This window comes from Meleagris gallopavo, chromosome 1 (assembly GCF_000146605.3).
Source record: "Meleagris gallopavo isolate NT-WF06-2002-E0010 breed Aviagen turkey brand Nicholas breeding stock chromosome 1, Turkey_5.1, whole genome shotgun sequence".
In the NCBI taxonomy this organism is placed as follows: domain Eukaryota; kingdom Metazoa; phylum Chordata; class Aves; order Galliformes; family Phasianidae; genus Meleagris; species Meleagris gallopavo.
This window is the reverse complement of record NC_015011.2, coordinates 131,411,420-131,429,059: the sequence shown is the minus strand read 5'-3', so window position 1 is coordinate 131,429,059 and position 17,640 is coordinate 131,411,420. Positions and strand designations below refer to the sequence as shown.

The 17,640-nt window shown below is 37.5% G+C and overlaps 1 protein-coding gene across 1 annotated transcript in view; it reads right to left on the bottom strand.

The window, feature by feature from the left end:
* The window catches only part of MRPS9 (mitochondrial ribosomal protein S9), a 33,051-nt gene that overhangs the window by 12,265 nt on the left and 3,146 nt on the right, over nt 1–17,640 (bottom strand). Inside the window, exons 2-5 of the mRNA XM_010728066.3 lie at nt 14,658–14,837; nt 6,343–6,405; nt 6,213–6,243; nt 3,782–3,861 (exon numbers count right to left, since the gene is read on the bottom strand). Coding sequence (XP_010726368.1) covers nt 3,782–3,861; nt 6,213–6,243; nt 6,343–6,405; nt 14,658–14,837 — 354 coding nt within the window. The remainder of the gene's footprint in view (nt 1–3,781; nt 3,862–6,212; nt 6,244–6,342; nt 6,406–14,657; nt 14,838–17,640) is intronic.

Here is a 17,640-nt window from a genome sequence, read left to right as displayed (position 1 = left end):
AATATATATATATATATATATATATATATATGCACCAACAAAAGCCTAACACAACTATATCACAGCTCTTTAAAAATGCTACTGATATACATACATAAATAAAAGGAGGCATTGGTTGCCACCCAGCAGTTTTTAGACTCAGAAATTCATTGTTCTAACCAAAAAATAAAACATCACAATTGTTAAAAGAGCGAGATCTTTCCTTAAGACACTCCATAGGTGCTCCCAACCAGAGCATGCTTAAAACGTGCACTTGCAGGAATTAAGATGATCTCTTTAAAATGCTTTGGCTAACCTACAGTGCTAATTTCCACTGAAATTAAAAAATATTTTAAAATACTTTGATGTGCAAAACAAATCAGTAACAAAAGTCAATTTGAATCTCTTATGACATAGAATTTTGCTCTGAAGTATTGAAAAAAAATGAATGCAAGTGTTTAATCTCTGTATAGAGACAGAATCAACAGACTAAAAGAACCACTCACGTGTGCAGTAAAGCATGTGGGTGATTCTTTGCAAAAATCAGGAATTGTGTGTAATGCCCAATAATTTATCTGACAAATCTTCACTCCCCAAAGGCTAAAGAAAGCGCCTTGAAGGCACGCTTGCATTTCCAAAGCTGGCAGGTGAAGATCTTACCAATCACTTCAGGATTCAATAGTCCAATTCATGAATGTACACATCTGTGTGTCTTGTAAACTCAGCTATTACACAATCAAAATAGCTGATTTTACAAGATTGGCTACGAACTGAACTGCTTCCCTATCTAAGAGAAGGATCAAATTTCAGATCCATGTAAGGATGCAGCCTTTTAAAATAAGAATAATATTATTTTATCCTGTATAAAATTTTAGAAAGAAATTAGCAAATGGAAACCCAGAAGACAATGTGCTTTTGTGTTGTTGTTTTAAATGGAAAATACCTATTACAGCACTAAATTGTAATATGTTGGTTTTTGCAAAGTCCATAACATTTTTACATTGCATTTTGCCTTTTTGCTTATGTTTTTTCACTTCAGCACGTAGGTTTTTTTTAAGAGTTAAAATGCTATTATATGCATTACCTACTATTTCTGATATTTCTAAAAAAGTAAAGAAGCAGTTATATAAAATTACTATTTTGCTGCATACAGAATTGTACGAAGAGCCCGTTGTCTCTTACTCTACACATTACAAAAATATGACCACATCCTCTCTGAAAAACTTTCAAGTTAAATGATGATCAAACATACTACCAAACATTTGTGAATCTGTTTCATGCAGTAAGAATTTTTCATCTGTCTGAAGAAAAAGAAACTGTTCTTTCCCTACAGCTAAACTTCATTCAACAGGCAGAACAAAGGCAACGATGGAATATAAAGCGAATAACCTTTATGAAAGTTCATTTAATATTCAAGTCATAGCAACGCATATATTGGCTGTTATAACATGTGAATACACACTATTTCTAATTTCACTAAGTGGATAATATTATTTACTAGCATTAACTACATAAACAATGCTGTTAACACCGATGCCACTGAAAATTAATAAAAGTGAAATTCTGCAGGAGTCTATGCAGTAATTAACAGCACACAATTTCAAGCTAAACATTATGTTTATCCGATTTATTAGACTTAATGTAGCAATTTAAAGGACATCCTCAAATGGAATTGATCACTTAAACCAGACGGTATTAATACACAACCCCTTTTTTTTCCTAGCCAGATTAATTAGCTTTGAGATTTAAAAATACATTTTCTTAAATACATATTAGCCTAATAAGAGGTTAAAACAACACCGGGAATTTCATGCAGATTTCTTCTTTAATTTGGCTGATTAAAAAAAACAACCCACCAATCTTAAATCTCACTTAATTCAGGCTTATTGAAGTCTATTTAATGAAGATATTCAGAAACATTCTAAGAATACTCCAGCACTTAAATATCCTATACTAATGAAATCTGTGTTTGTCAAAGAGGTTTTGTTTGAAGGTGGCTGCCACCGTTAGAAACAAGATGCACACTATTCTCTTTGAGCTTTCCAAGGCAATCTTGCATACTCTAACTACTCACAAGAGCTAAAAATAAACTTGTGCTCCTTGTAAAATTTGTAATTTCTTCATTATGATGGAATGCAACAAAACATCTTGCCCTTGGGTTGCTCTGTTTCAGCCAAAACAAATGCAAATGGCTTGTCAGATGACAGCTGTTTGATAAGGCTCCTCTACAAGACCTGCATGCTTTACTTTTTTTCCGTGAAACTTGGGATGAAAGGCAGAAGGCAGGAAGAGAATTAATGTAGCATACAGTCTAAAGGCAATGCTACAACCGTGATTAAGTAGAAAAGTTAAAAGGCACAGATTTTCCACAGCCTCGCTGCGTGCAACCCATCCGTGTAACAAGTTGACAGGCCTAGCGCGTCAGCTCCATCATCCTCTCCGACAGCTAAAACGCAGCACTGCATCCCTTTTCAGAGAAAATTTGCGTCTGCACCATGAAGCGTTGTACATTATTTCTTAGCACTGCAGGGGGCTCAAGTCCATATGGAACCTTCACAAATATTACCACAGATCAAACCAGCGGCGTTTCGAGGCAGATTTGACATACCTATTTAAATGAACAGCAGGGGTCCTCGGGCTGCCTCAGGCTGTGCAGGAGAAAACCTCTGTGGAAAGCCTACGCTGCAGCTCCATTACTCAGCAAAGACACACTCTACATTTATCATTCATTTCATTTCTGCCAGGGCAAGAAGCTCATTTGCCCAAGGTCAACAACAAAACAAAAAAAAAAGGAGGAAAAGAGTAGGGGGAGCTGGTTTTTATTCTCCTAAAGAAATAAATGTACCTGACAAGTGGAGATTTTGTCCTTTGGGTGCACAGAACACAAACACCAGATAATTCTAATGAAAACACTACATATCCCATAGACCTACGCACTGACTTCAATAACAATTTTTTTTTCTTTGGAGAACAGACTAATCACAGAATTGTTTTTTAAGACTGTCAAACGTGGAAAAAAATCCAAAATGACTGTGGAATTAAATTCTTTGGCATACGGCAGCATTGCTTTCGTCTTCTCTAAGTACACATAAGAAACATGCACATCTTTATAAACACTTCTAAAGAGACAGATAATGTTTGCCCTACTGATGGTCACAGACACGAAGTGCCTATTCATAACCCGTGTTGGGACTTGGGGCCTTGTTATGTTCAGATAAAGCTTCTATCATAAAGGTAAACAGATGCAGATCTTTTACTCCTGGAACCATGCTAATCAGAAAAAAGCCTCAAGTTTGCATGAATGAAACAGTCTCAAAAAAAATCAATTAAGCAGTTTAAATGCAAATTTTCTTCACACTAAATGTCAGCACAAATAACGTTTCCTCTAGCTTGCCCTTCAAGGGAAAAAAACTAACTTTTTTTTTTTCCCCAATTTTATCCTACGATGTTTTTTCTAAGACTAGCTGTTTTTGTTGTCTGTGCATTCTCCACTACTATCCTTATGCTACTAAGTGGGTACAGCCTACAAGAAAGCGTTCAGACTATTCAGATGCAGATCTCAGCCAAGACTGAAAAATAAATCAAAAATTAAGCAGCAACTGCTATGTACTCTATTCTCCTAAGCGTGACATTAAAACACTCCTAATAACAGACATTATGACAAAAATACACGTTGCATCTATCTTCAGTGGTTATATGGCCTCCTGTGAAAATAAAGTAGGAGCTCCTGACGTGCATCTCTAGAATAACATGTACTTGACTTGGAACTAACATTATTTACTATAGATTGTAATGTACTTACATGCATTAATGAGTAATACGACTGCTTGCCAGTGTAAAAGAGAAAGTGAAATGGACGGCCATCTTCTCCCCACTGGATTTCTAATGAAAAGCATGGTTAGACAAGAAAGCAATACACACACACTAAAAAAAAATCTTTGGATTTAATTGCAGTTATAAACCTCTTTCGTAATACTGATTACCTTTTTAAGTATCAGAGAGCAAAGACATTTCATAGGTATTCAAATTGTCTGGAAATGCAATGATTTAGACTACCTTGTTAAAAAGCAATCTCTAGCTGTAATTATAGTGATGTAATATAATACTTCTAAGTATCTCTTTTAACGTGAGGAAATTTCACATGCATGTCTTAAAAAAAACTTCAAAAGACTGTACTGTTGGCATTACAGATGCAAGTATCCACTTGAGAAATAAGTAGAAACTGAGAGAATTGAAATCCTCATAATGACTGTAAAAGACTAAAGATCAACTGCTCTGGAAAACAATGCTTTAAATGCAGAGCACATTATTTATTAGCACAACATATCTAAATCAAACCAAGTATTTGTACTATTATTTTTTGCAGGTAACGCACTTAACTTCAGAACTTAGGGAGATTTTAAGATTTGTTCAGGTTGATGCCTTTGGGGTATATTAAAATAGAAGACTGATGCTATGGTTTATAATTAGTACAGGAACAAAACATTCAATTCAGCGCATCCAGTTTATTTTTGTCCATTAAAAAAAGGCTATTTACAGACATGAATTTCAACCTAAGAAAAAATAACAGATTACCAAATGTAAGCGTCTTAACACGACACCCGTCTCTTCCAAATAAAGAAAACTAACAAAAATAAATACCTGCGAGCTTTTTAAAAACTAAACTGCAAAGAAATTTCCAGATATTTTATCCAGTAAAGTTCACAGGAAGCAGTGTATAAGCTACAGACAAAGATAAGACTCCATGAACCTGTCTTGGATGGGTAATGCTGGATAAGGATGCTATGCACTGCATTCAAACATTAAGTAAGAATACAACAGAAGTGCAATGCAAAGGTGCAAATTTTACAAAGACAAAAAATAGAGGGGTCTTTTACCCACACATACTACTAGGGAACATATGAATTTCCATTTACGTGGCTACGAAGGCATATTTAGTAGAAATGACTATCCAGGACACATTCTGAAGGATAAATTTATGGCTTTGTACTTAAAATTCTTAATGACACAATGAACAGACAGTCAGGCAACACTGCCTTTTAAAAAAGTATACTGAAAAGTGCTATTTTTAAGACATGTAGATTCATATTAATTAGCTCATACACTTCTTAGGGCAGAGTTAGCAACTCAGTGAATTCTTTGGCCCTGAAAGATCACAGTAGTAGCTTAGTTCTGCCATAAACAACTCCTGGATTTTAAAATAGCATGATTAAGTGTCTTATCCTTCTGCCTTCTACTTTGTATTTCATGTAAGGGGTTAGTTAGATATTAATGCACAATACTTGATAGCTGACATCCCATGATTTCTGGCAAAGTGACACCTTTCTAGAAGACACACAAAACCCCAAAAGCATCAAGAATCTACTGACTCCAGGTACAGTAAAAGGAAGGAAAGAAAACAGTAGGATTTTGCTGGTACTCAGAAGTGTGTGTGTGTGTGTGTGTGTGTGTGTGTGTGTGTGTGTGTGTGTGTGTGTGTGTGTGTGACTTAATAGTTCAGTGAGTAAAGAATTCCATACCCGTGCTACTAGTTCATTTTAAATGTCAGGAAAATAAAACGAACAGCAACGAACAGCAATATCTTTTAAGTATTCTTTATAAAATTAATTGGGTGACTTCAATCAGGTTCTCACCGAGCAACACACTGCCATGTCACTGATACAACCAAGACTTCTGGTGCCTCAGGAAGGAAAACCAAAGAATATGGATTAAATGCGGAGTCACGACTTTCAGGTAAAAAATAGGACATAATGGGGTGAGTTTACCCTCACACCACTCTCTGCTCCCTCAAATGACAATTACAAGGCTTAATTTCTCTGCTTCTACAGCACCAAAGTCAGTAAGAAAGCTTTTGGTTTAAAATAGCATTAACGAATATTTTATGGCTGTGATAGACAGCACTGTCAAAAAAGCTACTGAATACAACAAAAGGTTTTCCTGTAACTTCAGCGGTCTCTGCACGTCATTCTACATACTGTTTATTTTTAAACAGAGAAAAACATTTACCTATAGTCAGTTCACAAGTGCCTGAAAGGACCAGAATCCAGAATTATCTTTTTGTTTTACCAAAAAGCTATAGTACTAGATCAGCTTTTGCACTGCTCATTAGTAACTCCCCAACCCCAAAACACACCCATTGTTCCTCACAAGACTAAATCTATGAAAGGCATTTTAAGCACACGACAAACTTGTAATACTTATAAGTAAGTAAATAAATAATCATGAACACTTACTCCTCTGTTCTGGAAAAATTTCAGTGGGATGCTGCAAATAAATAAATAAACAAACCGGTATCATCAAAAGGAAAAGAGTTACTTGAAATGCCATGCTACAGTTATTCAAAAAGGCAACAAAAAATCCTACCTTCATCATTGGTCTGGCTCGTTTGTCGAATAAGCCCGAAGGAAAGAGATAGGCAATAGCTCTCTGAAAACAGAGATCACATATGTAATTTTTCCATAAAAGCAGCATCAAAACACTACTTAGGTTCTTTGTTGTAGATAAAATAGAACTGCTGCACACATATGAGCACGTCAGTAACAAAGATTACCGCGTATCTGCTGTGCTGAAAAAAAATTTCCTCAGGAATCCTCGGGAAAAGTAAAATCTCATTGTCACAGTTGCAATACAATACATCAGAATGAGTGAATCTCCTTCTGCAAAGTTTTGGTTTTTGCAATATACATTCGTCATCACTTACCAGAGCTATTCAAGTGCAAAGCTACCTTTCTAACAAGTAAATGCAACACTGTTTTCCTAAATCTTGGAATGCTGCAATTACACGAAAATAAATACAGGAAACCTAAACAAATGCAGGAAACTAAAATATTTAATTCATCTTTCTGAAACTATCAGTACTTGTTAATAGTGCCTACTAAGAGACATGAACATTTTATTTATTCAAATATAAAACAACTGGACACAGCATAGGTTTGCACATTTGGAACCTCAGTTTGTACAGACTCAGTTTCCTGAAGTCCTAAAGCAATGCTTGTGGCAATAGAAGATATTTTACATAACTTAATAAAGCATTTCATTGAATGTTGCATTTTCAAACAACTGTGAATCACTGCAATCTTTCCTGAAATTGAACTACTAGTGCAGAGAAGGCAGACTCCTCAAGCCTGTTTTCCTTTTTTTAAAAGGTTCATTATCTCACCTTAAAGATACCTAAGGGTTTGCTATAACAATTTAGAAAATTATATCATACGCTTGTAGACTACCACGGTTCTTATTAATAACAGCACAAGATGCATCATTTGCTTTTACTTCACCAACATTCTGCTATCCCCGTGATATATAAAGTCACGATTATTTGCCTCCAATAAAATTCCAAATCATTCTGGCAAAATGGACAGCAAAGCAGGGTTAAATCTAAAGGGATGTATCTGCTCAATATCATCTTGCCATCCCTTTTCAATGCAACTGAAACACATGTGTGCATTTTTGCTTTATTTACAGAAATGCTGGAGTTGGAAGAGACCTGTGGAGATCAACTGGTCCAACCCCAGCTCAGGCAGGGCCACCCAGAGGAGGCTGCCCAGAGCCATGTCCAGGTGGCTTTAGAAGATCTCCAAGGAAGGAAAACTTATTAAACATGACAGCTGTTTATTTCCATTTGTTTTGAAAACTAAAAAGGCAAAGCTAACCATCAAAACCCCCCAGATGCAGAGCTCTGGCAAGCATGGCAAACTTCACACAGCGGGTAGCAGAACTTGAGATAGAAATCTTTTGTTTGATAACATAGACTGAATAAATCTCTGTCTGTAGACTCATTTGTATATTGGTTAGGCAGTAAGGAAAAGCAGAATTACAATTGAATCTCAGTTAAAATAACTTATCCTAAGAAGAATGTCCATTAGGCAACCTAAGGGCTATTATTTGCTGATAATTTTTTCCACGGATATGGAGCAGTTTGTCAGTGCTTCAACGGATTTAATACGCAGAGAGTGTAAAAGGACCTAACCTATTACTTTCATTAATCCCCTACTGGTATTCTGAACAGAAATTTTGAGAATTCCAAAGCAAACAAAAGGCTTAACCTGATTTTATGAAATGGTAATTTTGTTTCTCTTAGTGACTACTGTATTCCCATTTGTTAGTCAATGGGCATTTTATGCATACACACAGTAGGTGAACACCTATTTATGAACAAATGGGGATTAATTATGATGACAATAGAGAAATCCGCTGTGAGCCAAATGATGTTAAACAAACACATTATATAATATATTAAAAGAATCGATTACAGGATTCTGAGACTGACTGTGTATTTAAGAGGTAGACTTTATACAAGCGTCTGTATTACAGAATCCCAATCAAAACAGTTACTGTAACTACAGCACCTTAATAAAAGCTTTATAACAATCCACCATTTAGAAGGAAGAGCGACTGTCATCTGAGATATATTATTTCTTGAAAATGTATCTTACATTGCAACTGTATAATCATGTCTTTCAGGCTTAACCATAAACAAACCCTGCATTAAGTAATCTTAACATCTACTTCATCTCTCCACACAAATAGCCAAGGAACAATTTTTCTACTTTGCAGATTCCCTGTTTTGTTGTTGTTGTTGTTTTTTTCCCCTGTCAAAACGAAGAGTCTTACTGCATTCTCCCTTTTAATGGGAATTTAATCAAGGAGAGATATTTGTCTTTACAAACTGTTAGGAACTCTAGTGGGATGCAAAAGACTCCAGATGAAGTCTTGTTGTCCTTTATTCAGAGGAGTTTCTTCTTGTTAAATACCTGCGTCCTCAATTTTTACTGAACTTGACCAAGAACAGCTTTCATTTCAGGTAGGTAATGTTCATTAATCCCACTCCAACCTCCACAGATTCTGGGCTGCTACTTCAAATTTGTTAAACCACACTGTTGTCATTTTTTTGGGAAATAAAACAATCTCTGCAGTCACACTCTCAAAAACTCATCATTAACACTCTAGTATTAAGATGGTTTACTTCAGATATTTCTTACACCATGTTGATGAACTTAACATTTTTTACCAAAGGAAAGGAATCCCACTTTATCAGGACTTGTGGAGATACCAGATGACTCAGGATACTGCTATAGGACCATAATGTATTTCCCTTCCAGTCTGAATTCAAGCCAGTAGGCATAATGAGAACAAGCCTCTGTCCATATTAAAAAAAAAAAAATTGTACCTGGCAGTCCTGCAAACAAATTACATGCAAAAGAATTTATTAAATAAGCTGCCCAACACTGTATGTAGTGTGTTTTGCAAATTCAGTGTATCTGTTCCACTTTCATCTTCCCCCTTTATTGTGTACGTTGCATGTGCTGAATCCTGATTCTTTTTGCCTTTTCTGCCTGCAAGCCAAAGTTTTGTTCACTATCTGAAAGTCAGAGATTATAGTTTTGAGTTAAAGAGGTTCCATTGGGTCAGTAAAGGTTGTTTGTTTTGTTCTTCTTACTTTTATTATTTTGTCAATAACTTGAGAAATTAAGAATTTGATACTTTAATCAGACAGAGCTGATGGGAGTCATAATGAGGTTGAGCAGACAGTGAGCCAGTCCAACCTGTAAATTACCCATGTAGAGGAGAGAGAGCTTTGGCAGGGCAAATTCACCCTGCCCAAGTGTCTTCCCACACACTTTTCTTGACTGCATAGCTAAAATACAAAACATCCCGCCCTGGTTTTCATTGCTCAAATCCTGTGTAAAGATAGTTAACTCAGAACAACATCCTCTTTGGTATAGAGGGCTGAAGAATACAGCACATTCTCTTTTAAATAGTTCCAGTAATCAGAATGCTGAGTTGAGAAGTGACACTTCATGCCATAGCATTTAAACAGAAAATCTGAGCAGAAGCTTTCTGGCTTCTACTCCTCACATGAGATCCACCATTCTTCTAAAACCTGGACTCTGCTGAAAATCTCCAGGTCTTGAACCACATTACTTAAGCACTGAGCTTCACCACTTCTCAAACTTACATGTTTGCTGGAATGACTCTTAACAATATTAGCAGTATTCTTTAAAAGTTTTCAGCATCTAATATGGAGAATTTCCAGTTAAGTTGGAAAAAAGTATTCTACTTCAACTACTTTAAAAAATACAGATCCAGTATTTCTGGTAAGGACAACACTGGTCATCATGTTCTTGCAGCTAAACGAAAGTTCAGAAACATATTTGGTTCTGAGTAACGTTCCTGACATTTCACATATGTTAATATTCACTTATTTCTCACAATCTGAGTTGCTAAAATTTGAAGGTTACTTGGAAATCAGATGCTCTGAGCCATTTTGAAACACAGCTAAATATCACTTTTCTTTTTTTTTTTACCCATTAGTGAAGTCATTGAGACTCATTGAAAGAAATTAAGAAACTATACCCTCTAAGGAATGAAGCTTCTCATTTGTACAACGTTTTCATTGTGAACAACCTTACTGGTACTTTTGCAACAATATATATGCAACTGAATATACTTAGGAAGAAGGGTCTATTTTAGTCTAAAATTTTTCCAACTGTCTTCATCACAACAACCTACTAGGTCATATGGCAGACAGCAGAAGAAAATTAACACATTTCTAGCCTTCAAGTTTTACTAACTTATGGGGAAAGTTCCTGATGAACTCGTATCTCAGAGAGCATTTAGTGATTGCACAGAAGTGAATAATAAAAATACTGACATATCATATAAATAGGTCAAGGAGATTAAGATGCTTTTCTTATATTAATCTTACTTAGGTTTCTGGTCTTTAAAGTGGAATATCACAGAACTGACAGTGGAAAATGAAAGTGGGCTGTTTACTATAATCGTAAGGAAGTTAAATCAAAAATAAAAGGATTACAGACTCAATCAGGGAAAAGCAGTAGGTCAGGACTGCAATCTCTATTAATTAGGTATCCCAGCTGGGCAGTGGGTATGCAGCTGTTAACTTGATCAATGACGTACCTAAATGTCATCTCTACTGATTCGCTTATAAATTACCAGCAAGTGAGACTAATGTACAGGTGCTAATTTATTTAAACTGTTCTCTGCAGTTCTACATAGCTTTATAAACTGCATCTGGCACCTAATGTTAGCTGTCAGTTGCACTTAGACATGCCTGTCCTAACGACTCTGTTCATTAGAAATGAGCACAAATTATGAAATATTGTGAAAAATGATACATCAAATGGAATGGGCAAAGCAAATCAATTAGAGAAACCTCATACCACATATTCACACATAGGAGAATAAAACATCTCAGCTTCAGAGCGAGGTCTATAATACCAATTAAAAAGCAATTCGTAGACTTCTGCAGAGTTATACATCAATTTGCTGGATTTTTTTTTTTCCCCTCCAGAAATAAAGTTGTAATGCACAGCTTAACTTTTCATTCCTAAATAAAAGCATCAATAAGAGGCAATTCTGCTTCCACAACATCCAGGAGGAGGATTAACAAGTAAGTCAACTTATTTGCCGGTTTAAAACTTCACAAGGTTTAGCTTCTATTAAACTACACCTAAAACTCCAGCGAAGGACAGAATCCTATGATGCCTACTTTTGAACTACACAGCACAGCCTGATTAACAGTAGAAGACATGGAGGTATGTAAGCACTCATCAGTAAGAATTATTACTGTTTAAAATGTAAAGCTTGGTAATTCTCCTGCCAGTGCTTAAGCAGCTTTTATATTTTTATAACAGTAATTTAATTATGCATAGCAGACACTATTATACACTAAGTATTTTCCAACACCTGATGTAACATGGAGAAATTAAATATGCACCACAGATACTTAGTATCACTAAACAAAACACTGCACTTTTGGATTCACTTCTTCATCTTTTCAGAAATAGAGTCTGCAAAGCAGTCACATACTTGCCACATGCACTGCATTTACTAATTATAGAGCTCAGTTAATTTTGTGCAAGCGATCACAGTGCTGAAGATTCACACAGAAGAAATTGCTACCTATACATGTTCATTTTCCACTTCCAGCCTTGCTGCCTGACAGCCTTTCCTCTAGACTCTATCAAGAGAAGGAAAGTTAATGCACTTACCACCCTTAACCTCTCAGGCAAACTAACTAAACTATCAGGAGCAGCAGCACAGTGAGCCACTGATATCATCTATCCAGATTTTACTAAGACCTTTGACACTGTGCCCCATAACATCCTTCTCTCCAAATGGAATCAATATGGACTTGATGGGTGGGCTGTTCAATGGACAAGGAATAGGTTGTGAGACCGTACCCAAAGAGTGGTGGAGAATGGCTCCATGTCTAGTTGGTAACTGGTGACGAGTGATGTCCCTTGGGGGTCAGTACTGCAAGCAGTGCTCTTAAGATCCTCATCAATGATGCTGACAGTGGATCAAGTGCACCCTCAGCAAGTTTGCAGAAAACACCAAGCTGTGTGGTGTGGTCAACACACCAGAGGGATGGCATGCCATTCAGAGGGACCTAGCCAAATACAAGCAGTGGGCCCAGGTGAACCTCATGAGGTTCAATATATCCGAGTGCAAGGTCTTGCACCTGAGTTGTAGGAACCCCTGCAATCGCTACAAGCTGGGGGATGTAAGGATGGAGCACAGCCCTGACAAGAACAACCTGGAAGTACAGGTGGATAGCAAGCTGGATGTGAGCCAGTAATGCACCCTCACAGCCCAGAAAGCCAACTGTATCCTAGGCTGCATCAAAAGTAGTGTGGCCAGTAAGCTGAGGGAGGTGCTCCTCTACTCTGTGCTGATGAGGCCTCACCTGGAGTACTGCATCCTGATATGGAGTCCTCAGTACAGGAGAGATGTGAACCTCTTGGATTGCATCCAGAGGAGGGACACAAAAATGATCCAAGGAATGGAACACCTTCCCTTCAAGGACAGCCTGTGAGAGCTGGGGCTGTTCAACCTGGAGAAGAAGGCTCTGAAGAGACCCAAGAGCAGCCCTTCAGTACCTAAAGGGAGGCTATAAGAAAGAAAGGTGCAGAGTCTGCTGTGATGGGACAAGGGGGAGTAGTTTCAAACTGAAGAAGGGAAGTTTACATTGCACATAAGGAATAGGCTTTTTTTTTTTTTTATACAATAAGAGTGGTGAGGCACTGGCACAGGTTGCCTGGAGAGGTAGTGGAAGCCCCATCCTTGGAGACATTCAAGGTAAGGCTGGACCGGGCTCTGAGCAACCTGATCTATCTGCAGGTGTTCCTGCCCATTGCAGGGAGCTGGGCTAGATGACATTTATAGGTCCCTTTCAACTCTAAAGACTCTATGATACTGTAGTAGAGTGAGAGGCCTTTGTAGTGGCAGATTTGCGCAAGAATACTCTTTAATTACTTTCCTGTAACATAAGCATCATTAAAGGTAGGAAAAAAAAAATCAGAAAAATGCAGAGAAAGGAAATCTGTAATTTGCTGAAAAGCAAGAAAGCCAGTGTAAAGCAGGACACTATTACTTCTAATCCAAATGCCTCCTTCATTGATAATCTTCACTATTGATAAGACTTTAACTACCATTAAGGTAGTTAAGCTCTGTACTCATAGAGCTTGATTTCCTATGATTTCTGACTTGAAGACAAGTTTCCCTTATGAATTTTCTGATACCTCATGAGACCCAAGTCTCATCTCAACCTTTTTCTCAGCAGGCCATTAAACTTCATTCTTTTCTACCTTGTCATCTATTCTCAGAGAAATTTTATGAACTTCATTTTGAAGTCTCTCTGTCAAATGCAGTTGAAATCACCCTGCATCACCACCTACGGGTGTAGTTCTTTCTTGGCATAAGCAGGCTATCAAGACCTCTTACACAGAAACAGCGATGCTAACAGAATTTGCCAGAGAAAGGTGACAAAACCATGCGAGCAAAACAATCCCCTTCCCCTGGAAAAAACAAAACCACGTATACCTCTTCCAGCACACACAACATCTACCCTAGGGGCACCACTGATATGCTGTGCTGCCACGGCTTTAGTAATAGTGTTGCTGCTGTGCAGAAAAAGCAGCACGCAGCTTCACCTACAACAGAATGTCACCAAATGACATTTCTCTTCACTACCTCCGATGTGTGGTAAAATAAGATAGAAATGATGGAAGTGAAGTCCTAGTTGGATGTCAATTTTTATTTATTTATTTATGTGAAAGACAGCGTATCTATACATAAGTTAAATGGCACAGAGAAAGAAGAGGCCACCCACCTATCAGCTGTCAGAGAGAATGGCAATAAAATAATATGTTTTGAGATACTAATATGAGCCCTAGATGCAGGTCTTTATTAGAATCTCTAAGCTAAACCAGGGGGTTACTTGCAAAACATCCTATAAAACTTAATTGGCATTACCAGCAACCAGAGTATCACACAAGAAAACCCAACCTAAATATACACAGCAGGTCAAATTGTTGTTAAATGTTCCAAAGAGCTACACAAACCTTTGCAGGGCCTCTTATAACCTCAGATCAAGGGGATTATCCATTAGTACTTTTAAAAAGAACCCACTGTGCTTTAGCAAGATATGGTATACGCAGCTCTGTACTGTGATGTCTGACCTCACATGGTAGCATGAGTAGAATGTCTATTCACAGTCACAGTTGCAATGTTTGCAACATACAGTAGTAGTCTTTCTTATTCTGACAGTTTGATTAAAAATCACAGAGAGCTGAGGGGCTCATGCTGAAGTAAAGTGCTTTCAATATCTGAAACTCTACAGTAAATTACTTCTCCAACAGAGCAACCGCACTTACATCAATATCCTCTTGGGTAAAAGTTTCTGGATCCTCTCCCATCATGTTGGCTAAATGTCTCTTTCCTAGGTCGAACTCTTCAATTTGTTTCTTAATAAATGCCTCTGTGTATTTCTCAGGTCCTGAGGCTGCTATGTTTTTCCTCCATGCAGCTGTGGTGGTATAGATTAGCCTCAGTGTCTAACAAAAACAGAAAAGAAGCGAGATTTATTTTTATATTTTTAGCATGGTGAGCTTTAAATAACATCAACAGTAAAAAAAAACAAGTCGTGCTTACTGCTTACTTATAACAGACTACTATAATAAATTAGCAAATGCAGTTACACTCATGAAACCATTTTCTTTCAATTGTTTAATACCCAAGAACAGAAAAACATTCTAAAAGTTGAACATTTTCACACATCACAATCAATTTGGACAAACACTTTTCCTCTTACTGACAATATCTGTATTTTTGCATCTGCCTTTTAAGGTTTTTTTGTTTGTTTGTTTTTTAATTTAGTCAGATTTTTCTGATGGAAAGAAATGTAGCATTACATATTGGGAACATCCAGCAAAAGCGAAACACAGCATTGATGCAGTCTTCATTTGTACATATATCTATCAGCACATAAGCAGGTTTTGCATTCACCTAAAGGCACTCCATAACGAAGTATGAAAAGAATCTCCAAGGCAGCCTTCTAACAGCTTTTGGAAACGTGTTCGTTACCCTGTGTCCTGTGGCACAGTGACAACCACTGCTAGATATTCTGGAAAAGTATGAATTACTCCTTCCTTGCTCAGTGCCAAAAGGTTCACTGCTTCTGGTAGAATGATGAGGAAACAAAGCAGGATGATACTCAGCAGCAGCTACTGATGAGCATGGCTCCAGCTCAGGAATCAAAACTCCAGGGACACATATTTGTCTCCCACAAAGACTGACAGATAAGCTTTTCTTTTAATCAAGACGATCAGAAACTACGATGACTAATTTCAATTAAGCCTTCTGCCAGAGGAACAGGAGTTTCATTGACAGGGCTGCAATGTTCCAGTTTCAGCGTAGTGCCAGTAGCGTGCATTATTTTGTTAATGTCAGCTTTGGAGAAACAAAGTTCTCTGCAGCTCTATGGCTCTGGCAGAATACTGAAATTTCTGTGCCCTGCCAAAGAGCAGGGAGCTCTCTGCTGAGCTAGTGCAAGAGATTCCAAACTGGCTCTCCTGAGTGCCAAAGCTAACAGGAGCTGGTTGAAGTGGAAGAAAGTAGAAGAGTCCTCCTCTTTACCTTAATTTCTTTCAGCAAGTAATTAAACTGTCTCCACTTCTGATGCTGCAGCCTCAGTCTATCTTTCATGAAACATTAAAACCCAAACACGCATAACAAAGTGAATTAGTAGCCTTACTATGAAGAACAGAATAGACCTAGCAACCAAAACAACTCAACATCCTCTCAGTCACAGAAACAGCCTTCTGTAAATCACAATTTGGACATGCTGACCATTTTGACTGATTTGATCATTCCAAGTTACGCTAATATAAATAGCTTAAAACGTTTTCTTCCTAAAACTAATATGAATACAGTAGCAATCTTCAAGCCTGGCTACAACCACAAAGACATAAACACACATAAGTGTGCACTGGCCTCAGAAGGTTTAAAAACAGCTCCATGGCAGAGTGCTGTTGCCTTATTTTCTCCATGGTTTATAAGCATCATATACAATGTCAAATCTGGTTTGCTCCTTTAGAAAAATAAATAAGGAATGTTTTCTGTGAGATTATGTTTACATATATATAAGGATTTTAAATATACAGCTTCCACCAACAAGGCTCTGGTGACATCCTAAGAAAGCAATAAGGTTTCTTTGCATATTACTACTCTTCTCCTAGTCACTCCTCAGGAAAGAATTCAATTCATCCTCTTACTTGTTGTAATAGTAATTAATTACTTGTAATTCTTGTTAATGAACACATGATTCCATATTGCTCAGCCCAAAATTGCTTTCTCTCTCCTATGCTTTAAACAGGACGCTTTAAAAAGACTGCTTTCATCTTACTCCTGTCAATTTCTATTGTAATTTTCTCATTTTTGTCCTCCTTCCCTCAAGCTATTCATATTCTTCCCTAGTTTCAATTCATCACTAATCAAAAGTCCCTGGACACACAAACTGTTCATAATTAGAAAACAGCCTCTTATGCAAATCAGTATCTATTGTATTGGGAACCTCTTCTGGGATAAGAGCACTATTTCATGGGCAATACAGGCAAGAACTGCGAAGTAGCACCAGATGCTTCTGGCATTTCTGTCAAACAAAAAAGTGTACTCCTCAACTTTCCAGAGGAAACTACAGAGGTTTGCACTTACTCGTTACACATTTCATGGAGCATTACTGCAGACAGCAACCTCCCCACTTTTAAATAACACAGGTTACTGCCAGTACTCCTGAAATAGTAGGCAGTTCTAGCAGAGTAGGAGAGAATGGAAAGCCTTTACTTCTGGACACAGCTCCTGATCAACTCCTCCCCAAACAGCCCAGCATTAAGACAGTTTCGCAAATACCTATTTTCCTGGGAGACGGTAAACATATAGAAAAATTAGCTTATGTAAAATCTGCTTCCAAAAAAAAATCCCCAAAAAAAACCCCACAATAAAAAACAATTTTCAGACAACTCCAAGTTGACTGCCCTAAGAGATGTAACCAGGAGTTGTTGTTTGTTTTTATTTCTGGGGGGGGCTTTTTTTTGTTTGTTTGGTTTGTTGTTGTTTTTTAACTACCGTCCCATGGATTTGGCTTCGCTGGTGAGCAGGACCAGGGAAGTCATCCTGCCCCTTTGTTTGGCACTGGTGAGGCCTCACCTCAAGTACTGTGTTCAGTTTTGGGCACCTCAGTACAGAAAGGACATTGAGGTGCTGGAGCAGGTCCAAAGAAGGGCAACAAGGCTGCTGAAGGGCTTGGAGAATGTGCCCTATGAGGAGAGACTGAAGGAACTGGGGCTGTTCAGTCTGAGG